Source organism: Cavia porcellus, unplaced genomic scaffold, assembly GCF_034190915.1.
Source record: "Cavia porcellus strain 051 isolate PalLab524CR breed Dunkin Hartley unplaced genomic scaffold, mCavPor4.1 scaffold_10, whole genome shotgun sequence".
In the NCBI taxonomy this organism is placed as follows: Eukaryota; Metazoa; Chordata; class Mammalia; order Rodentia; family Caviidae; genus Cavia; species Cavia porcellus.
Genome location: NW_026947493.1, coordinates 81,841,207 through 81,866,344, shown reverse-complemented (window position 1 = coordinate 81,866,344; position 25,138 = coordinate 81,841,207). Strand labels below are relative to the sequence as shown.

Below are 25,138 nucleotides of genomic sequence, written 5' to 3'. Positions count from 1 at the left end.
TAGCGGCTAAAGAGACCGCGCACTGCATTCTGGGAGATGTAGTTCTCACTACAATCCGGAGTGTCCGGGACCCCCCAGTCCTCGTCCCAGGTGTCCACGAGGCATTGCTTGGCGTGGGCCTGATGAGTCCCCAAGCTGCTTTTTGAGTGTGGTGGCGGAGTGAAGGGGCACCCGGACTGTTCCCTAGGGGCTCGATGCAGAGCGGACTACGTTTCCCAGGAAGCTCCGCGCGGAGAGGGACTACATTTCCCAGGCTGCTCCGCGTCGAGCCCGAGCCGCTGCTTGCCTCGCGTGACCGCGGCAGGTTGGTCCCGGAGCCGAAGAGCGCTGGATATTTAGGCGCGGGCGCGAGGCGGGGGGGCGCGCGGGCCGGAGGAGTTCCTCGGCCAAGACAGTTATGCATGCGTTAGGGCACCTCTGACAGAATGGCCGTGGAAGGTAAGGGACGCTCGGGGCACGTGAGGCGCCCTCCTCCCCCGCGCCCGCGCGCACATCCCCGCAGGAGCCCGCAGACGCAGGCGGAGCGGCGCGGCGCGGGGGTGGCGGAGCCGGGGTCCCCTCCTCCTGTGGCGGCGCGCGGCGCTCACCTGAGCCCCGAGCCTCCGACGCTCCTCCGCGGGCGGCGGCCCCAAGCGCGCTCCTCCCGCAGCCCGCAGCTGACACGGGATCGGACCGGGACCGGGACCCGGGCGGGGTCGCAGCCCCGGCGCCTCCGCCCCTCCCGCCCGGCCCGCACGTGGACCCGACCCGGGCAGGTGCGTCATGGGCACCAAGGACCGCGATTGGGTCCAGGGCCCCTGGCGTCGCATGAGCCCGAAGGAGGCGACAGCAGATGCACCCGGAGGGTGAAGGTGCAGCACACCTGCCTCTCTGCACAGTGCCCCCCGACCCCCAGGACAGCAAAGTTTCCAGGACCCAAGTGGCCTCAGACGGGGGAGGGGGGAAGGACGACTCCCTTGTTCATGCGGGCGAACCCTGTTCCTGGAAAGCCACCTCCTCCCCGCACTGCGCTCTCTCCGGATTTGCCATTGGGCCGTGCAGTGGGCGCCTTTGAAGTTCTTGGGTACAAGGAGGATCTGTGGTTCTGGGAGGGACTGCAGATATTTATCGCAGGTTCACCCCGTGTGGGACACAGGTTTTTCTTGTTGGGGAGAGGAACATGGCCAGAAGGTTTCTGATGGCCGAAGTAGAGGTCGCGCTCTGCCTGAGTTAAGGCTCCCGAGTGAGCATGAAGTCCCGGGGGGAATGAGGTAGGAAAGGAGGGCAGGCCTGCCAGCTGCGCCAGGCGCCTTGCCAAGGGGAAATGAGCCCGTGTCTTGTAGGCTAGAGACACGATGGAGCCATGAGGGCTTGCTGGCTTCTGCCTCTGCTCCCTGCCCCGGGAGTGGGACTCTTGCTTTCTGTATAATTACTATCTTAACAACCCGAGGTGGCAACAACCAGGCTCCCCAGTATCAGCTTCCTTCAGCTGGGGAAAATACTGCTACGGGGCTGTCTCTGGTTGACGGTGGAGGATCCCAGCTGGTGGTCCCAGCTGCATCAACAAAAATGATCTGATCTCCCCCCACCCCCATATATACAAAGTGAGAAAGTGGATCTGGAGTTTTGCAGTTACAGTTGATAGCAATGCAAGGGTTCAGATGGCCCCAGATCAAAAAGCTAAAACCACGTTCATCTGGAGCATGAGACCAGAGATAGGATGACCTGGTTCCCTTCCACTTCACCCTTCAGATGGCATGGATCACCATCGCGTCACTCTTCCGTGTTCCCAGGCGAGGGCCACTCCAACCCGTTGGCGATCCACAGTGTTCTTTACAACCATTTCCTATTCAGTGCAACAAGAATAGAATTAGTCATATTTCTTGTCTTAAGGGTGACTGTGCCAGTGAAGCTGCACCTTACAGTAAGAAACGAGCATTGAGAGGAAGGGAGTGTATGCGGACTGCAGAGAGCTCAATTTACCTGTTAGTGACTTATTTGGCTAAAGGACCTGTGTGCTAAACGGGAGATACTGAGTCTGAATCCCATCAAGGTCTCAACTTGAAGAGTGGAGTGCTTTAAACTTTGGCTGAAAATGTGATTCCTAGCTCTGAAAAAGGCAGCTTTCTCAGCCTTGACTGGGCCCTCTGCGGCTGCTACCACATGGTCTTTCAAGGCTCAAGAACTTCACAGCCAGCCACATCCCAATACTCTGGGAGGCTGAGGCAGTAGTACTGCAAATTCGAGCCCTGTCCATACAGTTTAGGGACCTAGTAACACCCAGTCTCTAAAATAATTTTTAAACAAGAACTGGAGATGTCGCTCAGTGCAGAGGGTCTGTGTTCAGTCCTCAGTACCAAAAAAACAAAAACAAAAACAAACAAACAAACAAAAAACCCAGAACCCCTCACTTTCTCTAAGAGCCTGTCCCAACCCTCTCAGGACCTCTGCCTCTCCAGTGTTCCTGGTGCCACCTGTGCTTAAATCTATCCTAACAGGAATGTGCTTTAGGGTAGAGACCAGATACTCTGACTTTAACTTCCCAGCTGTTAACAACAGTACCTGGTTTGTGATAGGTGCTCGGAAAAATGCCAGTGGAGAGCAGGGCTAATACATTCATGTGGCTTTTGTGACTTCATAAGGATGCCTGGATTTTTCTTTGGAGCCCAAAGCCATCAAATAAGTGACTCTTGAAACATTGGAAGATAGATACTTTTAGAGGTGCCCACCTCTGCAGTCTTGTGTCTTGCTCGCCGAAGTCTCTCCTTGAGATCTGTAGTTTTCACTTGCCACCAGGCATGATCTTGCCCCTCCTCCACTGGGATGTGTAGTAGCTGCTGCTAGGGCTGCTGTTTGTAAGATGCACCCATGAGCTAGCCATGCTGAATGTTCTGCCATGCATGACAGTGTCCTAAGACGTTCCCAAGTCCAGACAGGTGATGATCAGTTTACCCAAACTTTTGAGCAACACTGATGCAGAGAATTAGGAATTTTGCCAGGGGAAGTGGAAGAAAAAGTACGGTAAATGTTACTTAATATCTGACCTTTAGTCTCCTTATCTGGAAACAAAACAGGCTTAGTGTTCTACTTCCTGGGCAAGCCTGATGACTCAGTAAAGGAAAGGTTTTGTAGAAGAGGGCTGGGCTCATCTTCTCAGGAAATGTTACCTGCATTCCCTCTGGCTCCTCTCCTTAAAAACACACACAGTATTTGGCACATTTTCTTTCCAAAATTTTCACTTATTTATGCCAGCCAGTCTTTCTAATTAGTAACAAATTAGAAAGTTTTTATAATGTGTAACCTTTCTCTTAAGTAAACTTGAACTTGTAAAGATGTTAATTAACAGTAAGGAGCTCATGGTTTGCTGAATCTGTGGTTTTGAATTTAAGATGTGAAAGTGTCCATTGTTTTGTGTTTTACAGCTACCCTGGGTTGTAGTTTTGTCTCCAAATTTAAAACATCCGATTTATGTTTCCTAGCCTAATTGTGATCCATGCTTGAATTTGCTCTGCTGGCATCTGGGGCAGCAAAGTATGCTCTCCAGACTTAGAACAGGGTCTCACCCTTTGGTCTGCATTGAGTTGGGGGTTATACTGACATCTGTTATACTTATTTTTAAACTAGAAGAAGGATCTCTGGGTAGCATGTGGGAACCACAGACCTATCCATTTTCCATCCACAGACCCTGTTGATAGTTGTGCCTAATGATGCGATCTTACTTGATGTGACTGTGATGCAGTATTATATAAGAAGCGAAAAAGTATGGGATCGATTCCTTGGGACAGGGTTGTACTCATCTCTGTGTTCTGAGGGTGGTGCCTGGCACTTAGGACACCCACAGTAATTGTTTCATGAATGAAGTATAAATGCACGATTGACCAAAGCCAGAGAAAGGCTTTTCTCTTTGTCTCCAATTCCTTCCTTCATCCTTAGAGATTTATGAGGATTGTGGGATGGATGAACACTTCAAGTTGAATGGTGTAGTTGCTTTTATGGCATTGAAATGATGCCCAGTGTTCAGCACTGTCAACCCCTGGCCACCCTCCACCACAAGGTTTCTAAATGACAAGTGTCTAAATGTCTCTAGATGACTTCTCTTGGGGGGTTGAATTGCCTATCTTCTGTGAATGCATTGGCTCAACAGATGACTTCTAATATGTCATTCAGTGCTCAGATTCTGTAACTTTTCTGCTGTAAAAGTGAAAAAACTATCCCAGGCTAACTGATAAACGCATTCAGGAAAAAGGAGGAAAGAGAATCAAAACCATGTAGCAAACAAGGGTCATGGTAGACATTGAGAGCATTAGACCAGTGAGCTTTGGGAGCCAGTAAATGCTGAGCACCCAAGGGCAACTGAGAGCTATTCACAGCCGACAGTGGATGATGAAAATGTTACTTACACCATGAGAGTTACTTTTTGTGGCTTTATTTTAGGTAGTGAAGTGAGGCCCACCTTCTCTGCCACCCTGAGGCCCCAAGAGTGCAGAGATGATGGGTTTCTTCAGCAGTCAGGTGGGACCCCGAGGACTGGAGGTGGCTGTCCCCCAATGCTTGTGCCTTTAACAGTCTTGCACATCAGACATTGACCCCTTTCCTGAGGGCTAGGGAGAGAAACCAGATGCATGATTTGGAGGAATTCCCTTTGTCGTAGTCAGGGGTTGTACACAGAGAACAACTAGGATTACGACATGGAGTTCATAATATTTTTATAATGGTTACTGGAAGTTAACACAAGAAAATGCAGGAAATCTATCCGCAACACCAAAGACACAGATTATTTAGTCAAGAGCCTAAACCCCACAACAATGTCCCACATGAATCCAGATAAAAACCCAGAGCTCAGGACAATGCCTCCCACGAGTCCAACTAGAGGTCCAGAGCCCATAAGAAGGACTCACGCCAGTCCCTTTTACAGATCCGTGCTGGGAAGACCCAAGGGTCAGTGGTGGAAGCCAGAAAGTCTATGCAGGATGAAGGAGACGTGCTAGTGGGATGAGGGTTCTGTGCTGGAGCCGATAAGTCACACTCACAACAAAGAGCGGGGCTGTCCTGAAAGGCACCACAGCTGTCCTCAGTGACACGGAGGCCCCGAGCTCCACCGACGACAAGCATAGTCAGATATGTGCCAGGAAGCAGTGTGACGAATTCATCCTGGAGACCAGGCAGCACATGTCTTCCCCTCTGGAGCCAGGAAGCAATGCTCGATGTGAGGACCAAAGCTTCTCCAGGAGAACCAACAGCTCAGACAGCACCTCGTAGGAGAACCCACAATTCCTCCTTAATGCCTCAATCCCTCTCAACACCTGCCTTCTTCTCCACCTATTTATCCTGGCAACCCTCCTCAGGTGGAGCATCTTCTCTCAATGCATGCTGATGCAATCCAGCTGGCGTTAAGTTGACCACCAGTTTTCAAACCATAACACCCTTCTTTTTGCAAAGGAAGCAAGTGGGCGGTGACTTCCCCTGCCCTTGAAGGACCCTCTAGGTGCCAGCCCACTGTAGTTTTCTACCTTTTCAAACCATACATGGCAGAAAGAAGTCAGAGCTCTCTGTGGCGCTTGAATGGGTGAACAGGAGATGAGTGAGCTCCTGGTTGTGGATTGGATACTTTTGATGTCCAGAGGATTCTCAGCTGTCTCATCCTCAAGCAGTGGGGCCGTGGATGGTTTCCCTGTGGTTCTTCTCCTGGTTCTCACCCATTTCTTGTGTCACCGAGTGTCTTTTTTTAGGTTCTTTTCATTTTGTTCTTTAGCCTCTGTGACCTGACCTGCCTGTCCCGGCAAATCACTCTGATTTAGGTCTTGAGCATGAAGACTGGACGCCTATGATTGAGAATTCCTGTGCGCTGACTATGCGAACAAGTGAAGCGGGGAGGGGGGGCACCCTGGCACCCTGGCACCCTGCTTGGAAACTTGCTGTGACGGGGTTCCTGCCACTCCCACCTCTTCTGGAGCCTCCCAGCCGGTTCAGACAACACTCCCCTCTGATCTATCTCTTTGTGGCCTTGTTAATTCTTTTCATCCCACTCTTTCTTCCTCATCCACCACCTTGGTGTTCTCTTTTGCTGGAAGAAACAAGGGCTGGGGCGGTGAGGGGAGGTTGTGGGAACCCTGGCTGGGGTAGCTGGGTCTTCAATCCCGAGTCACAGAAGTGGGCTGTAGTGACTGACGCCTTACAAGAGGGATGAAATGACTGGAATCTGATGCCCAAGTTTGAACCGTAGAGGTGTTGAGAATTTAACTCACTGGGAGAAAGGGGCTGTTGCGATCTCATTCATTGGTGTCAGGCAGGTTTTGTATTTTTGGTTGGTAAGCACTGCTCATGTGTGCAAAGACTCAGCTGCATTTGGTGGGTGGCCAGATGAGGGGAGCCGAGCCCCTCCCCCTCTCACACCCCAGCCTCCACTTCGAGGGAGGAGACAGAGAAGTAGATTAACTGAATGATTTAAGCGCTAAATAAAAGTACAAGCACATCATGTGGGAGGTCTGAGAACAAATGGGGCATTTAGTTCTGGGCTGGATGAGGATGGCCTAAGCAGAGGAGGAGCACTGAGTGAGTCCAGCAGGATTTCGATGAGTGAGGGCCGGGAAGGGCACGAACCATAGTGTGTGTTAATGCGTGTTTCCTGGTGGGTTTTCCCACACCCTGGTGGTGGTGTGGTTTTCAGCTCTGTGCACAGGAAAGTGAGTGAGGTCCCTAATTATGTGTGCCATCTTCTTTTTCCTAGGGTCTCTGTTATCTGCTCGGCCAAGCCATCAGCTCTCCCTGCAGCCCAGTCAGATGTCAAATGTGTCCCTAAAGAAACCACAGGAACAAGCAGTGGGAAACCACTCTCCTGTAAATCATGCTGATAACTCCCTGGTTTCCCGAAGTGCAGTATAGCAGCGCCGCTCACTCTGAGCTGGCTCATGAGAGCAAGCAGGGCTATATTTAGTCTGGTTTTGCTAAAGTGTGGGTGCAAGAAGCTACTTGCACAGCTTGCCTCCCAGAGCGAAGAGCAGGGTGGGGCACAGCTGTGGGTGACGGGTGGCCTGCTTCACTGCCTCCTCCAGCCTTCTGCTCCTGGCACTGACAGAGCCCTCCCTGCCTCTCAGCCACCAGGCTGCTGGGAAGGTGGTGAGGTATTCTATCCAGCAGATTCCCAGTCTGGTCTCCAGTGATATGCAAATGTTTGAGGACTGGCTGTGTGGTGGGAATCTCAGCTCTGGCTGTGCATGAGACCCGGCGCAGATCTCTTGGCCTGTCACAGCTTCCAGAGTATAGGGCTGTCACCACAGGAGTGTAGCATTGGTAGTGCTCACTTAATGTGCAAACCCTGCAGCTGTATGAGGACATAACAGCTCTGTAGAGGACCTTGGGTGTATGTGGATAATCTCTCCAACTCACTGTGTACCATCCAGTGGGAATATTAGTAATAATGATCTCATAGGCGTGTCTGGAGGGTTGAATGAGGTTCCAGGAAGCTCTAAAGACTGAGCCGAGCAGGTACTCAACAGATGCCCCCAATGTTAAATTGGACGATGGCAATGATGCTTTCTCTTATTTTTCTGCCATACTCAGGAAAGCATCCAAGCCACTTGCCCATCTCCATGGCAATACAGTGTCTGATGAAGGAAGGTAGGAGGAGGAAAGGTGTGTTCTCTGAGTTGGGGTAAGGCCAAGAAAATGTAACTGATAAACTATAAGGCATTCTCAATTTAAATATGTATTATTTAATGTATCCATTATCTTACATCCTGCCATTTTGAGGCAATGGAAGGAAATCAAAGCTGTCAAAGCAGAGTATATTTATTGCACTCATCATTTATATAATTTTTCCCACCAAAAATTTACTTGCCACTGAACATCACCAATTTTATAGGTTAGTGTCTGTTTCAGATGATTATGACCATGTAATGTCTATGTAAAGCAAACAAATTGCAAAGAGGAATTTCTAGTGTTTCCAAAGAGGGGAAATTTCATGAACTCTATGAAAGTAATATTGGAAAATAGCTGAAATCAAACTTATGGTCCAGTTAAAATATGACTGAGATAGGCCAGGTGACTGTTAAGGAGGAAAAAAATTAAAGTATTGGCTCTGTAAGTGTAAGACAAATATTAGAACCCTCTATATATGAAGTCTTTAGTGAAAAGAGCCACCAAAAGCATTGTGGGAAAAAATATGTCCTTCATATTTGAGCAATGAAAAATCATTTGACATGAAAATACTTCGTTCTGGCATAAATTTGAAGCAGAAGTTGCATAACAAATAAATATGGCTTTCTTTTTTTATCCTGAGAATTAACTTGTATTTGCAATTATAACCCAACTGTAGTTGAATAGAAGGTAAATTTTATGTTTGCAAGATGAAGTATCAAAATGTTTTGTTAAATCTCCATTTCAAGTGTATTCTTTCTCACTTTGTCTTTGATGATTTCATATTAGTATTTACAGTTTTTAAATTGTGATTAGGTATGATTTATATATGAAAATCATTTTCTGTCATCTTACGAGTTTTGGGAAAAATAGTCCTCTAACCTCTCATAGTTAAGCTATAAAACAATTCCACCATTCCCCAAGTCTCAGGCCCTTCCCTCCACGCACAGCCCCCGTAACACCTCCCTGAAGTCTACCTCTTAACTTTGCCTTTCCCAGAATATCACATACATGGTGTCATGAAGTGTGTTGTCATTTGAATCTGGTGACTTTCACTTAGCACACTGCCTTGAAATGCATGCATGCTGATGCGCACATCAGTAAAGTCCTTTTGAGTTCTGAGGGGCATTCCAGTAAGTGGGGATACTGAATGGCATTTCTAGTGATTAGGAATAAGCCACTACAAGCAGTTGTGTACAGGTTGTGCAGATTTGTTTATTTTCTTGTGTAAATAGCTAGAAATGAGATTTTCAAGTCACATAGTAAGTATGTTGTAACTTTATAAGAAACTTCCAAACTCTTCCAGAGTGGCTTTTCCTCACACACATTCCCCTTTATTTGGATTTTTATTTTACATGAATCATCTGCAGATAATGAGGGCTTCCCTCCCTCCACCCACAAAGAAAAAGAAGCTTTGGTCAGTCAGGCTTTGCAGATAGCCGGGTGGGATCAGAAGGAAACAGTTAGCAGAGATGGGTTCCTCGAGTGTGCAATATGACTATGCAAATATACTTCATCCCTGATCCTCAGGTTGGTTGATCCTTCAGGCATAGAAATAACCTACAAGTGCTACTTACTATAGACCAAAGACAACCTTCTATACTTAATTTTATAGTAAATAGCCTAAGAACTTGTATGTTGGTTTATTGTGGTGTTGGAAAACGGGCCAGGGAAGACTTAACTTTTGGGGAAAATTTGGCAAGGACACAAAGGCAGGAGAGGGAAGACCCAGTCTGAGAGGCCACAAAGAGTTCAGCCACGGGGAAAACACACCTACTCCTAAGGCACAGGTTCTGCCTGCCAGGGTGAGTTAGTTTTGTCTAAGTTATGGACTCCATCTTGTGATGTGAAGCTCATGGAATGTAAGTTTGGCATCAAGGCGCAGACCATGTTTATTATTTAGAATATTTATATTGAGGAATTGTTAATTTTATGAATTTTATTATATTAAACAATGAGTACTCAATAGGAACAAAATCACAAAAAATAATTGAGTTTATAATATTTATTGTTTATAAAAAAGCATAAAAATTTTCACCATTGACTGGCTTTTGGTTTACAAAGTGTAAAAAAGAACATCAGAACTAAATCCCTATATGGACAACAATGAAACTATCAGTAGCACTTCACAAAAACTGTGTTTACTTCAGTTGCACTTACGGCAGTCTGCACACGAGAACAGCGTGTTCCACAGACACGCATCGCTTACACCGGCAGACCGTGTCTTTTGCCTTCCCGGGACGTACTTGTGGGACATACTTGACATCTCAGTAGTCTTGTCATTTTGTCAGAAGGTTCTTTATGGTGTGTAGTTAGCAGGAACATAGAATATTAATAATCAATTTCTTTATAGGTACTGTGTTTAGAGAAGACACCAACATTTTCACATCAGCTGTGCCCTTCCTTACAAAACCTAAAATGCAGCATCAGAAATAAAACTCCTCTAGGAACTACAATGAAAATACCAACAGAACTCTACCACCGGGATAAGCTTTGCTTCAGCTGTCAACCCCGAGGCAGTCTTCACATGTGACAGCTGCATGGTCCACACACATGTCTGCCTACACCGACAGCACGTGTGTTTAGCTTTCCTTTCCTGTGTGGCAGACTTGTCTCCTCTCCTCTTCCTCCTCTGTTGTACAGGCACTTAGAGGGAAATAAGGTGTCAGTGAAATACAGTACAGAGTAGACATCAGTGTTTTCACATCAGCTGTTTACTTGCTTACAAAACCTGAAAGATAATGTCAGAAATAAAAACTCACGTGAATTACAGTGCAAACACCAAAGTATCACAGAAATGAGCTTTGCTTTAACTGTGTTCACAGATGCCAGCTGCATGTTCCATACACAGGTGTCACATCAGTAGCACGTGTGTTTTGTTTACCTGTCCTTTCTCGTAGGGCACATTTGACATCTGTTTTGTTTTTCTATTGTCGTATGTCTTTGTGGTGTTATGTCTGCCTTTTCACCTGTTGGCTTACTGGTGTGCTCCATAGTTTTGTTGTGTAGTTTTTTTATTTTTTTGCTCTCAATGATCTCTTATGAGCTCCAGTCCACTTGTTATTTTCTTTGTAAACGATCAAAGGATGCCACACCCGTGTTTATGAGTGAGTAAAACACAGCCATTGGCTGGTGCTTTGCATTTAAGGGGATAACACAGTTGCTGCATAACTATTGGTGGGTGCTTTGCGTTTAAGGGGACAGCATAGTTGCTGTGTAACTCATCATCAGTATCTGCTCCACCTTTGGTTTTGTTGTTGCAAATTTCCATCTCAGGTTTCCATTTCTTGAAGTTTGCTTCCATCACGGTAAAATGTTGGCATCAGCAGTCCAGTTTGCTTTTCTTTGCCACTTAGGAGGCCAGTGTTACATCTTTCTGAAATTCAAAGGTTGTACTGTATAATTCTCTGGTTTGAAATGCACCATTTCATTTGGAATTTCTGCTTTGCTCCTGTGTACAGTTCCTGCACTGGTCGACTGATACTTGGTTAGCAAATGCTACATCTATTGGAAACCAGTAACCAACTGTCAACTGTCACATTCCAGTTAGTTTGGGAGTTGGGAGCAACAGGTCTGTTCACACCATCATTGAGTTTATTACTACATAAATAAGGACCTAATGGCTGAGTTACAGGATAAATGTCTAAACTGAAAGCATGGGAAGTCTTTTGATGCCATATTTTGACTTCTGTCTTTTTCATAAGTCTTACATTCCTGTGATCACCAAGAGAAGTCTGTGCTAAGTATGGCCGACCTATGAATGCTTTTAGTTCAGCCACTGAGGTCTCATAATATTTACATTTTTAAATATGGCTACTGGTGCATATGGAATGTTGTACTTGCATTTTAGCCTTTGTGTATTTCACAGCATCTTGTAGCATTTCATCTGCTATCATTTCCAACATTGAATGGAGAGTGCTGGCAGTTTGTTGAATGTTTTACCTCTGCTAAGACCTTCACTGTATTTTCAGATCTAGTTCTAAATCGAATTGTCCATTGCAGCGATTTTGCAACATTTTGACTAGTCAAATATGTACTCATATTGCTGTTTTTTTTTTTTTATCTGAATCAAGATCTGTATTTCTTGTGTCAGTATCAGTCAGTTCTTCCCATTTCACTGTCACAGAAACTTTGGTTCACATGTCCAGCATCAAAGCCATCATCATCTTGAGCACTAAAATCATATACCCCAGCACTCTTCTGTTATGAAAACATGTATCATACCATAATGGATTGTCTTCATCGTCCACCCATGAGTAATTAGAGATTCATTTTTGATCTCCTCCAAAACTTGAAAATCTGATTTTTCATGTGCTATTGTATTGAATTGGGCTACTTCTACCAGAAAAAAACCAAAAAAACTTTTTTTGGTAACAAATCCTACAGTAGTGTGAGTCTAGAAGAACCTCTGTGATGCTTGGGTAAAAATTCTCAAAAACTGTTCCATGGAGCATAAAGGTGGATACACATCCTATTTTGCCACTTTTGTCCCCGCCCTGCACACACCTTACTGTTCATCATACCAAGTGGGTAAACACACAGATTGCTTCTTGTATCCCTCAGGGAAAGGTACCAAGATGCAGAGGTGGCTGCTGTAATACTAAAGTCCAAATTTACAGTAGAGAAGTAAGGGATGAGTCTGCTGGACCTAGTCTTATGCTTTTCAGAAAAGGTTAGTTGACTGTTTGTAGTGTAAATTTTGAGGATGGCAAGGACCAGGCTTGCATTGTGTAGCCCAGGGTGATTCTGATCTAGAATTGGGTCTCTTATCAGATACCCCTTCATATAATAGAAGCAATGCTTTGTTCACATAGAAGACTGTGTCTTGCTTATTCACAATGGGGTATACCACTTGTCAGTGGAATTGATAACCAAATGCAAAAGATAGAAATATGAGTGAGATGGTCATATGGCTTTTGTAACACTACTGTTTGAGATTATAAAATATGAACATTTTAATTTAGGGATCTACTTTTGCTTTTGGAGAGTTACCTGTCCATTATGTGGAGGTAAAAATGTTATTAACTGGGCTTCAGTGGGAGTACTTTGATTTGATTTTGCCTGAAGTTCGATATTGCAGCCTTAATGACCAGTGATCGTAGTTTGCAGGAGAGGGAACAGCCAGTATCTGGGAAGTAAAGGTGAGGATGCGTTGTCTGTCTGCTGGCCTTAGCTGAGTCATTGCCTTTACCCCATTTCCATCTCTGAGCATAGTGCCATGTGCACGTCAGTGCTTTGTGGTGGGTTGGATCCGGCTTCTGTTTTCTGGTTTCTGAGAAAATGTAGCTTTTCTGAATTGTAGTTATTTAGTCAGTATTTCTTCCTGGATAGGTGTGGGATTGATATTGATGTTAGAGTTAGCTAGGAAGTGTATGTAGATGTATTGTTCTCCTTCTGTTGCTTAGAAGTAGAATAGTTTTTTTTATTTAAAAATATGTATTGAAGGCCTACTATGTGTCAAACTGAAGAAGAGTTTGCTTTATAGTTACATGATGTGGTCAGTAAGCTTGGAGGCTTTGAGGTCTTCTTAGGGAGTATTTCCTTGGACAGATTTTCTCAGGCCATTCTTTTGGGGTAAACAGAACAAGGGCCCTGAACCAAACATATACTCTGACTCAGCTTTACCAAATGTATTTGAGAGACACTGATCTAGGGTTGGGGTTCTTACCCTAGGATCACAAGAGAGAACTGAAGAATTTCATGACCTCTTACAACCCTAGCACGATCTGCAGGTGGACATTGCCTGTGCTTTTTATGTAGTAGGAGAGCAGGGGCTTTAATCCTGTTGAGAGGCTGAAGATGGATAATCTCAGATCCATGAGAAAGGGCCTTTGGTTTTCTAATTCTCTGGTCTGTTCCAAGTGCCTGCCACTGCTTTTGGCTCTTAGATTATTTGCAGAATAACAAAAGAACTAATGTTACACTGTGTAGTCTGAGCTCTTTATGCCATTCTCTAAAATTCTGATACTGCAGTGAGATGTGGGACACTTCCCACAAACTAATAATTGAGGGAATTTAGGTTCAGAAAAGAGAACTAGTTTTTGTAAGGCCATGTGGCTAGTTTGTCGTAGAATTCTGCCTTGTGGGTAAATGTATCCCTATTCCAGAGCTTTTTTGCCATGTTGTGTTGCTTTCTGGTTATCTTGGTTTGGTAGTTTGGTTCTGATTTACTAGTTGTCTTCTGGAAACCTGGAAAAACAGAAGTATAATAAAAGCCACACAAAATTCTTTAGAATTTTTGGGTCAGATCCCTAATACAACACTCATCTTGATATTAGCTGACTACATTGTGCATCCTTTCTTTGTAAGAAGCTCCGGGCCTGCAGGGTTTTGTCTTACTTTCCCATGCTGCCTATCAAATTCACCTGCAGGCCCAGCATGCAGTGAGTGGAAATTGCTGTTCTATTTGGACAATGAGTGTTCATTTTGTACTTGCTGTAAACTCAGCGCTGTGACTGGCACGGGAAGTTATAAAAGTGTGTGAAGCTATTGAATCTCTCCCTCCTGGATAGTCAAGTCAGAAATTTAAGACTGAGGTACTAAATATATCACGATGACAGAAGTAGGGACAAAAGCGGGCACACTTTGGAGGGGCTGCTCGCTCTCTGTATTGGAGGGAGCTGTGGCCCAGCCACGGTCTCCACGCTGCCTGGACTCCCTTGGAGAAATCACTGTGTTTTGTTTTTCATTGCTCTGGTTTGTGATAGAGTGAACTCACTGCTGTAGAAAGTTTGGCCACAGCCTGCAAAGACTAAAAAGATAGATGAGAAGTTGAAATAATGTAGTAATAGCGTGATAAAGGAAAAGAAAGGAACTGAAAGGGTATTAGAAATGTTTCATAGTGGGAAAGGAGAGCTAGGATTTGGGATTAATTATAATTCCTCCTGTTTCTTGGGGGATTTTCATGGCCAAGAAAAGGAAGTATTAGTGGTTTGTGCTGCTCCCAAGGCATCTTCCTGGGTCCTCAGGCTTCTGGGCTTGCAGCACATTCTTAAGCCCTCTGGTCTCTCGAAGCAATTCCTCCCCCGACCCTGCAGGTGCTTTGTGGCACTCACTACGAGTGGTGGCCCTCACATCCTCCCATGAACACATTTATAGCCAGAGCGGGGACTTCCCAGTGTGAGACCAGGACTGCCGCCTTTCAGGGAGGGGACCCGTGAGAGGAAGCTAAGGAGAAGAGAACAGCCCGCAGGGTGTGCATTCCTGAGAATCAGTGTTGCCCCGTGGTGCCTGGGTGTGTGCTGAGAGGTGCCCATCAGGCTTGGCAAGGGGTGAAAGGCATTCTGACGAAATGGGGAGGATTCGTGTATTAGGACAGATTAAATGGGGGATGAGGAAGCTGCTTTCAAAGCTCAGGCATGGAAATGCAGACCTAGTGGAGAGGCAGACTGAAGATACATAGGATAGAGGAGGTAACTGACAGGGGAGGGACCCCCCGCAGTTGATGTCCGCAGCCCCGAGAGAAGGTACTGTTCTTCCTAGAAGGGGCAGACAAAGGGTGTTGTAACTGCCAAGTGTATACACAGCTATAAAACAAGATCGGTCTCCATACTAAGGGATTGGTGCTGTGCTGAGTGCTTGTCATACATTAACTTGACATAATTCTATTGAACACGAGCCAGTGTCACTCCTATTTACAGTTATGTGAAACAACACAGAAAGTTTAAGAAACGTGCCCATTGTCACACTGCTAGTAAACAGCAAAGGTGGCATTTGATCAGAATGTTGTCCGAAAAGGTGATCATCCCATTTGCTGCTTAGTACACTGTGGGACATACTAGATAATGATATTATCTTTAGAATTCTCTTTGCAGATGAAACTGTTAAAGGGTAGCTTGTTTAGGTCATTGTCGGTTTCTTGGGAGTTGTCTTTTTCTGTAGTAAGGAAATTCCAGGGAGGGCAGGAGTGGAGTAGGAGGACTTCCAGTTCCCAAATGTCAGGGCAGGTATGCTTTCCAGAAGGTGAGCCTGAGCTTGGTGGAGGAGGCCCGTCTGCAGGGTCAAGGGTGGTTGTCCCAGCCAGCCAGGCGGTCCCTCAAGGACACTCTGATTCTTCTGACTGGGGCTCGATTTTTAAGGAACAACTCAAAACGGAGGTCATCTCAGAAAGGACAGATGAAAAAGATGTGGAAGTTAAACGTGGTCACCTTCAGCGTTTTGTTGAGACAGAAATACGATCTCCATTTCTTCCTGTGTCCTGCACCGTGGAGCTGTCTCTCAGTGACTCTCAGAGAGGGGTTTGTTGATGCTGTGGTCATTGTCTCTGATGCTGATGTTGAGGAGAGGTTTTCCCTGGCCAAAGCTCAGTCTCTTGCTTGCTAACTACCTCTAAACAACCCTGTCATTCCTGCCTCCCACTAACCTGATTCACAGGGCCAGGGTTCTTCACTGAAACTCGGGGTCTGGTAGCTTTGGCACCGTGTGTTTGCTGGCGTCTGCCCTGATGGCCATTGTCACTGAGCTCACACTGTTCTGGCTCTGCACAGCACAATACTTTCCAAGTACTGTTGCTCACTGGAGCCATAGCCAATCCGCTGGCAGCTGGAGCAGGCAGCCTCACCCTCTTTTGTAAATAGGGATGTGAAATTTCCTTGCCCAAGCTCATTGGTGACAAAGCTGCAGTTTGGAATTTGGTACCTGGAGCCCTTTTACTGTCATGCCTTTCATTGCTTGCTTGGAGGAAGGGGTGGCAATTGAAAGGATCTATAAGTGAGTTGTTAACAGCTGTCCATGGTACTCATACTATTAAAGGGATTCAGAAGTTTTCTTAAGTTATGGATAAAGAGTACCAGAGTGGAAGTTGTGTGATTCTTCAGAGAGGCGCCTAGTCATTGGCTTACGGTGATGAGAGGTTATATTTTCCTTTTTCTTTCCCAGTATTTTGTCTTTTGTTCTCCATTACCAGATCTTCAGAATAGGCATGTTAAGGTCATTTTTAAAAGTTATCTTATTGTGGGTATGAAACATCTTCATATTCCCCCTAGGCAAAAAAGTCCTAAAAACAAAAATGAGAAGCTGACAGCCTCCGCTAATGTAAGAGTAGCCAGGGTTGTTAGATGCTGGCATCCAGGGATGGGGTTGCCCTGCAGCCAGGAAGCCCTGGGAGCGCTGTGCTGATTGGTGCCGGGGCCACAGCGATGGTTTTTAGTTCTCAGTACCATGATCCTATGATGTGGTTGTAAATATTATCTCCACTTTCTATATGAAAAAAATTAAAGCTCAGAGAAAGTCAGTATTATCCCCAACGGCATCAGGTGGAAAATGGAGTGAGCGTTCAGACCCATGTTCAGATGACTTCAGGATCCGCTGCGTTGTCCCTGGACATGGACCAGCCTGGGGGATGAGCGTGCTTTGGAGCTTTATGTGAATTGCTAGCTGGACCTAGGATAGCACAAGCTACTTAGCAAATCTTAATGGTTGCTGGTAAGACATTAACGTACTTCATTTATAAAATTTTGCCTGTGAATGTGTGCAGGGAAGGAGTGACACAGCAGGCCATGCTAAGAAGTTCTGAGAAGGAATCAAGTGACCGGGCAGGTTTGAGAAGGTGTCTCTGCTTCCCTGTGCTCTCCTGTCACTTGACAGTCATCGTCCAGGTGAAGGAACCGGAAGTAGCCCACCTTTTACAATGAAGGCTGTAGCTGTAGGGGATGGAAGGGAAGTCCTTGCAATATAAGGGTAGTGTCCAAATTAATTGCAGGACTGAGCTGTAACACGTTTCCGCAGTTATGTGTATCTGTCTTTATTACAGCTGGTTGTTTATTCACATGCAACACTTGATTATTGCCATGCATTTTATTTTTCTAATTTTCAATACAGTCTTTTAACAAAGATGGATTTTTAAATCCATTCCTCTGGGGGCAGTGGATTTTCATTTTGGGCTCTAGTCATTCTGCTGATGGTCCACCACTTGTACACTGTGGACGCTCTTTTGCTGTTTTTATTCTCAGTATATTTAGAATCTTCCATTAAGTAAACACTCAGAAACAGTGCTCATGTGTTTAGCTCCTAAGTGATCTCTTGACTTAGTATTTCTAAATTAGGGTTTCATTTTTTAGGTGATAAAATATATCTTAATGTTCTACATACAAATATAGACAATTATTCAATATTTATTAAAGGACTCTGAAGTTAGCCAAGGATTATGGCTTATAAACATTCTAATACCGACAACATTGTATTTATTCCAATTTTATATGTGGAGATAGACCCTGGATAGGTTGTTACATTACCTGAATCCACCTATAAAAACAGCAGTTGAATGTAAAACCTATGTATAAATGCAGAATTGACACCATCATTATGATTTTTAGTCATGAAATACTTATTGTATGCCAGGAAATGTAAATACTTTATAAACTTAAATTTTAAACGTCATTTTCCTTAAAGTTATATGTGAATATAGTTTTAAAATTTTTGTCTTTTAATAAACTGATTCATACGTTTACTGTTATTACCTGTTTACTGGTCTGTGAATTTACAGTTGGTTCAAATGGAAAGTTTCCCTTATTTGTTAAATCTCCTTCCATTGCAGTCATGCAGAAGGAATTCTGTCAATTGCTTTTCATTGCAGAAATTTCCCCTGAAGAACTATGACTTATTTCAAGCAGGTCTGATTTTCCTTTAGACTTGCTTCATAGCTGTCAGATTTGGATTTCCTTTTGTCATCTTTAGGGCTCCTTTCTTGAAGTTTTTTTGGGTTAGATTCTCTGTTTTAGTATCCTGTGTTTTTACTTTACTTTGTTTTCACCTTGGTTTTGATGGAGCACGTCCTTTAATTACCTTTTGAGAAAAGGTACATTAGAAACATACTGTCGAGAACTTGCTTATTTGAGAATTTTTATTCTGCTTTTGTGCTAAATTGAAAACTTGATTATATTTGTTTTAAAATTTGAAATTATCTTCTTGTACAATTTTGAAATGTTTAATGTCTTCTAGTTTGTAATCTTTTTAAGAAATTTGAAAGCATGATTGTAGATCATTTGCAAAATACACTTTTTCTTACATTTATTGAATCCTCTTTCTAGTACGAGTGTTCAGAAATTTCAGAAGAATACTCTTGGTGCAAATCTGTTTTTCTGTATTGTATATATGTCTAGTAGTCTTTCAAGATGAAAAATTGCCCTTCATTTCTGTAAAATTTTTTGAATTATTTATTAGATTTCCTTTTATCCATTTTTTCCATTCTTTCTTTCATCATGTGTTCTTGAGATGATAAATTTGTTGGATTGGTTCATTAAAGTTATTTAAAGTTTGCTATATTTCACTTTTGCTTTATGAAAATCGTATTTTCTGGTGTATTAATTTTGTTTTCCAGTTCCTATAGTGTTAAGTAACAGTCCATTTGAAAATGTTTGGGTAGCTCAGTGGTGCATAGCACCTGCCTGATAAATGCAAGGTCTTGAATTGGATTTTTAAAAAGTTTGATATTTTAAAAAAGCTTAACCTCTCATTTTGTGGATGAAACTATGGATCTTCCCACATTTTGTTGAGTGTATAAATAATAATATTTTGATTTTTATAATTGAATTTTCTCAAATTTTTAAAAGTAGATATCTTCCTATTTGTTCCTCTGGTTAATGTTTTCATGTTAAATGTTTTCTCCAAACATTTGCCAGTGTTAGGCTCTCTGCTCTTGTTTGAGTGTCCCACTTTAAAAGGAAGGAAAGAAAGAAAGAGAGAACTGTAGATATAAATGGGGCTTATTCATCATGGTATTCATTGTAAGATGAACTAACTGGTTATATTTAGAGCAAAGAGCAAAATATTCTTACATCAGAATATTTAGTTCTTTTCATCGGGCTGGTCAGTTACCCAGAAAAGATAAAGTGTTTGAACTGCAGCATCTGACTCCAGAGTATCTGCTCTTATTTACCCTTTTTATTAACTCTCAAATAAGTTTCATGTCTGTGTGCCTTTTATTGTGTTAATTGTAAGAAACTTATCAACCTTAGTATATTTCACAGGATTCTCAATTCTGTAGATGATTCCTTTTACTAAAAATTTCCTCGTATCAAGATTTCCTTGAAATCTTGTTTTTTGCTGGTGTATTTGAGCACCTAGAAGAATATCTAGTAGGTAGTAGATGCTCAGAAAGTCATTGATTGAGTGCAGATCTTGTTCATAGTGTCAGGTTTTCTGAACAACATCTAGGATGCAGAAGAAATCCGACTTCCCAAATCCCTTTCGGGTGCTGTAGGGTGTGTTGAGAAAGAGGCAACTATGTTTAAAGATAATTTTCCATGGAGATTTGAAGTTAGGATAGCAAGGTGATGCTTTGTTGGATCTAATTGTTAGTAGATAAGGAAAAAAGGAAATTGTGGTAGAAAATAGGATACCGAGCATATACTATAAGGATATACTTAAAGCCGAGTTATTCACTAGGATGGAGAAGACAGTATCCAGTTTTACACTCACAGCATGTATTTAGAGCAAAAAATATGGTTGGTAAACCTAAAGTTTCTTTTTAACCTAATTTAATATTTATGCTTATAATATCTTAGAGCAAGATATTAGAAGTTGGAGAATAAAAAATTTATACATTATATCATTTCCCTATCTTTTAAATTAACCTTTAAAAATAATTATAATTACATGCTTATGATATAGACCCTTTGGAAAGCAGAAAAAAATTATGCATGGATTCGGCTTTTAAAAGGCCATTGCTATTAGTATTTGGCATATTTTTTTTCTAGCCTTTTTTTCCTTTGGTTCTTGGTTTTGCACAGTCATAAGGCATTTTGCTTACATGTGAGTCGAATTTTTTGATCTTCAATTGGAGTCGACTGTGGTTGTGTTCTGATAATGCACATCTGTGATTTTTTTTCTTTCTTGTCGTGAGGCTAAATAAGCAGTGCCTTAGTTCTTGGCTTGAATAAATTCTGTATATGCTTTTAAGATAAAACACCCCTCCGATTAGAGAGTGAATAATCCTTAAAGCAGAGAAGTGTGATGTATGTTTCACAGCCATTTAAAAAAAAAATACCAGATCTGAAAAAAGTCAGAAGCACAAAACGGCTTGGGGAGTGTGTCACAGAGATAAGGCATGGAGGTTCTTGAGCTAGGAAATAATCTCTCAGTGGTCCCGGGACACACAGTTGATACTAGCAAGGCTTATCAAGTGTGCAGTGGTTATTATTGCATGTGACATGGTGGTGTGGAGGCCAAAAGAGAAAAATCTTTTCATCTAGCAAGAAAAAGGAGAATAGTGTGGCCAGGCACTGTTGGACGCATGTTAGAGATTCTGACCCTGTCGCTGCTGACCGGCGACCACCTCAGAAACACCTGCCCTTCGTATCACTGCCCATAAAACGAGGCTGTTAAGAGATAGTGTTAATGACTCTCCTTCCCTTTCTGAAGCTCAGTGACTCAATGAATTTATGACTCCGAAACCAGCAAGAACAGAAGGGTCCTCAAGCCAGCAGTTACCTCATGACTAATAGTGGTCAACTTACTGTGTGAGTTAGGGGTTGGCAGATAACTTATAAATAGTTTTATTGTTACATAGATCTGCTCATTAGTGTTTTGTTTATTGTGCCATAGGGGCACAGTTCAGTAGTTAGAGAAAAAGGTGTGTTCTGCAAAGCCTTTTAAAACATTTGCTCTCTGGCCCTTTGTAGGAAACGCTTGCTAACCTTTGATCTGAACAACCTCTTTCCAGGCCCATTTTCCCACACCACTTATCCTCCTCACCTTTGTCCTAATTTAGCCTTTGTCTCTTCTCATCTGGAAAACCCAAGGACCCCTAAACTTAGTTTTTCTGATGCCAGTTTTGTGCATCAACCATATCTTCCTGTGGGTGTGTGTGCAGGTGTGCGCATGTGTGATACTGGGCACTGAACCCAGAGCCCTCAGCTTGGCCCTTCCTATATTCTTTAAATTTTAAAGCAGGGTCTTGTGGAGTCACAAATTTGCACAAGCTGGGCTCGAACTTGGCTCCTCTTGCCACAGCTTCTCCGAGTGCTGAGATTATAGGTGTGTACCACCGGGCCTGACTTCATGTTTTAAAATCCTGGAACGCCAGTTTGCTCACTTAAAACCCCTCAGGGACAACGCCCTGCACCACCGGCTGAAATCCAAGTACTTTACCTACCATGAAATTAGGAAATCAGCATGCTTTACTGCCACTTGAAGACCCTTCCTGTTGTCATTGCAACCTAGCTTTTGTGTGACATGGTACATGCGATATGAATTCCAGGTCTAAATACAAAGCTATTTATAGGCTTCCTTACCTGAGAAGCCGGGGTGTAGATATAACCCTGGGAAAGGAATGATCCGAGTTTCTAACCGTGTTCCCTGGAGATCCAGCTCACAGTATGTTTGGTGTCTCCCATGTCCTCTTCTTCTTGCTTGCAGATAATCGCTTGCATCCTCTTCATTCTCACCGTCCTTTCCTTCCTCCCTCCCCTCTTCCTTGTCTGCCCCTGGTGTCTCTCTTCTTATAAAGACAGACATCATGCCAGGCGCAGTGGCTGCACCTGAACTACCAGGCACTGTACTTTGAAGTCTGAGGCAAGAGGTTAACAAGTTCAAGACCAGACGAGGTAACTGAATGAGACTCTGTCTCAAAGCAATAAAAAATAGCTGGGGATGTAGCTCAGTGGTAGAGAGCCCCTCAGTGTGATCTCCAATACTACAAAGCAAAGCAACAGCAGAAAAGTACACGCATTATATTGGACCCTGGTCCATCCTCATGCCCTCATGTAATCTTCGTTACCTCTTGAAAGGCCCTGTCTCCGAGATAGTTAACTTGGGAGGTAGTGTTTCAACATATACCTGGGGAGAGGATATAGCTCAGTTGGTAACAGATGTGTGGATCCTTTGACTTTACAGTGAAAACTAGGGAAATGCAGGTTACCCACTGATAGAAAACCTTGCATGCCATTACAGACTTTAAAGGTCCCTCTTAAACAGAAGGATCTGAAACAGCCTTGTAGAGAGGAACATAGAGAACGATAGGAGACCATGTATGCATTCACATTTCCGTGTGTTTATTTGTTCATACAGTATTTGCTGAGTGCTGCCCAGGTTCTGTGCTTGGTGCTGGGTTCTAACCTTGGCATGGTGCTTGTTTTCACACGTGTGCTATTCAGGATCAGAGAACCAAGTGCCGTGCAGGGAATCCGATGACAAGATTGGCTGCTGTGCCAGGAGTGTTCATGCTGAGGAGCTGTTGTGTAAGTGGGCCGTGGAATGGCAGGGAGTTGGTCACTGCGCCAAGGGTTGGTGGTGAGGAAGCGCCCACCACTGCTGTAATTTAGTATCAGTGGGCAGCGCTGCCGCTTGCCCCAGCTTCCGGTAGCTCCATGCTGTACTCACTTCTGCTGCCTGTAGGGCCAGGATTCAGGATTAGCTCTGTGCTAGGCATGGCTGTTGTAGATTATTTCCCTTGCTTTGGAGGTTTTTCTCTTACCTAGTCTCTGAGTTCGCTAGGTCACATGTTCAAGGTCACGTGTTTCCACCCAAAATCCATGTCTCTAAATTTGATGTTGCCAGAGGCTGGTCACTAAGAGCTGTCAGTTTTTGTAGGTGAGGAGGTCAGCACTGGTGTTCGGTTATAAATAAAAATTGCATTGTAGTACATTTCTACAGAGGTGCTAGCTGGGGCCTGGAATGATCTAGAAAGACCCTAAACGAGTAACTAGATGAGAGGGGAAGACTTCTTCTAAAAGCTGAGTGTTAAGAAATCCTCACTGGTCCTAAAATAAAGAGCAGAATCCTCTTGGGTGTCTGCAGGCTCTTGTGGATCTCTCCCGTCACCCTCTCCAGCCTTGTCTTTGTCCAGTATGAGTCCTGTGTCCTCTGATCTTTGCACATGCTCAAGGCTTTCTGTTCTTCCTTTAAACATGTCCTGTCTCTCTAGCTTCATGGTTCACATACACAATCCGTCCACTTGGTTGACTCTGCCCAGTGGATTCCTGTGTGTTCTCAGCCGTGCTTTGCAAAGCCCCCAACGAGGTGGGGTTCTTGCCTCGTGGACCCCTTATCCCACCACACAGGCCCATTAATGCTGTGTGCACAATAACAAACTGTCTTCTGCTTGAGGATTGTTTTCTCTGTGGGGTTCTCCTCTTCCACGAGCATGGACCGCACCCCATTTACTCTCCCAGTGACTCTCCAGTGTCCAGCAAAGTCCTTGGCAAACAGAAGGCACACAGTAACAAGGGGAGGCGGAAGCAGTGAGCCACCAGGCTGGTGGATGGAAAGGAGTCGGGGCGGAGAGAATCAGAGGTAAAGGAATAAATAAGAGTCTGGGAGGCAACAGAGAAGGAAGAGGTCAGTCAACAAAGGCAAATTGTCAAATGCCAAGGGAGGGAGGGTGTGGCGGTTGCCAGAGATCAATATAATGCCCAATGTGGGGAGACTCCAGGAAGACCGAAGCCCAGAGCTTTTTCTGGGGCCCATGATTAGAGGATCATTCATGGCACAGTCACAGTGGAGGAGCCAGAGTCCAGGAGACCTGGGGGAGAGAGGGGAGCTGAATAGCAGATCAGGTGCTTTGGAGCAGGCAGGTGGAGGGCTCATAATGGCCTGAGCTTGGCTGCTGTGCCTTGTTCGCAGGTGAGCTGGCAGTTTATTGAACTTCTTTGTCTCAGTTTGTTCAGCTGTAAAATGGAACACTAACAAATCTGTGTGGAATTTAAATATTATTGGTATGTGCATTAGCTGCTGCCAGGGAGCACAATGTTTTGCAGTCTGAAGAGATTTCAGGGAGGACTTCAGTTGGGGTTTATAGTCTTCTGTTTAGTTGGTGGTCAGCTGACTGGTCCTGGCTGGTCAGCTGTTCTTTGCCCCATCCTGGTTGCCCAACAGTCCTCTGTGCTGTTCTGGCTGTCACAAAGGCACAAGAGGCTGTACCCATCCCTGCTCTAATGTCATCCACCGTCCGTGGACTGACTCCCTGGCCAGGGCCAAAGTCTTTGTGAAAGGGCACACTCTGCTCCAGAGGGAGGTGAATGGATGCTGCCCTGCAGGATGCTTAGAAAGGGCTTTACTTTATACTTTAAACAATGATGCATTTCGAAGATGTCTTCCTGAAGAAGGATAAAAGAAGAGATTGGTTTGTTGGTGAGTCAGTGGGAGGATTGAGGGAAGGTTATCAAATAGGGAAGAATGGAAACCTGTTAACTGACTTATGGAAGGAGGCCACCGGCTGGCTGAAGACACAAGGCGGAGCACAGCAGGACCCAAAGGGCTCACTTCCTCGTGGCTTTGCACAGCAGCAGCCGCAGCAGCCACGCAGGCGAAGTGTCTGGGTGATAGACTCTGTGATCTGAGCTGTGTGTTCCGATTCCCCGCTCCTCTCTAATCTTAAGGAGATGGTTAAGTAGTAACAGTTGGTGTTTACAATGTTTTAATGGCCATCATACTGAGAAGTGACTGGAGGCCTCCTTAGAAATAATTTACACCACCGTAAAATGAATCGCTGCTCTTCCAAAGTAGATTCTTTAGACTTCTGTTGTTTTGCTTTTGTATACCAGCCAAGAAGATACAGACCAGTGAGGAAACGGGTAGAAGCCTTATT

The 25,138-nt window shown here is 44.3% G+C and overlaps 1 protein-coding gene across 8 annotated transcripts in view; it reads left to right on the top strand.

Moving 5' to 3' along the window:
• Positions 1-268: 268 nt before the first annotated feature.
• Samd12 (sterile alpha motif domain containing 12) overlaps positions 269-25,138 on the top strand; it is a 381,899-nt gene continuing 357,029 nt past the window's right edge. For 5 of the 8 annotated variants that reach the window (XR_010050258.1, XM_063257661.1, XM_063257664.1 and 2 more), the window contains exon 1: positions 271-438. Coding sequence is in view for 7 of the 8 variants with exons in the window: in XM_063257661.1 (XP_063113731.1) it covers positions 426-438 (13 nt within the window). In the remaining variant the exon portion in view is untranslated. Of the gene's footprint in view, positions 439-25,138 lie in introns of all 8 variants that reach the window. The other 3 variants (XM_063257658.1, XM_063257663.1, XM_063257662.1) reach the window with 3 other exon arrangements.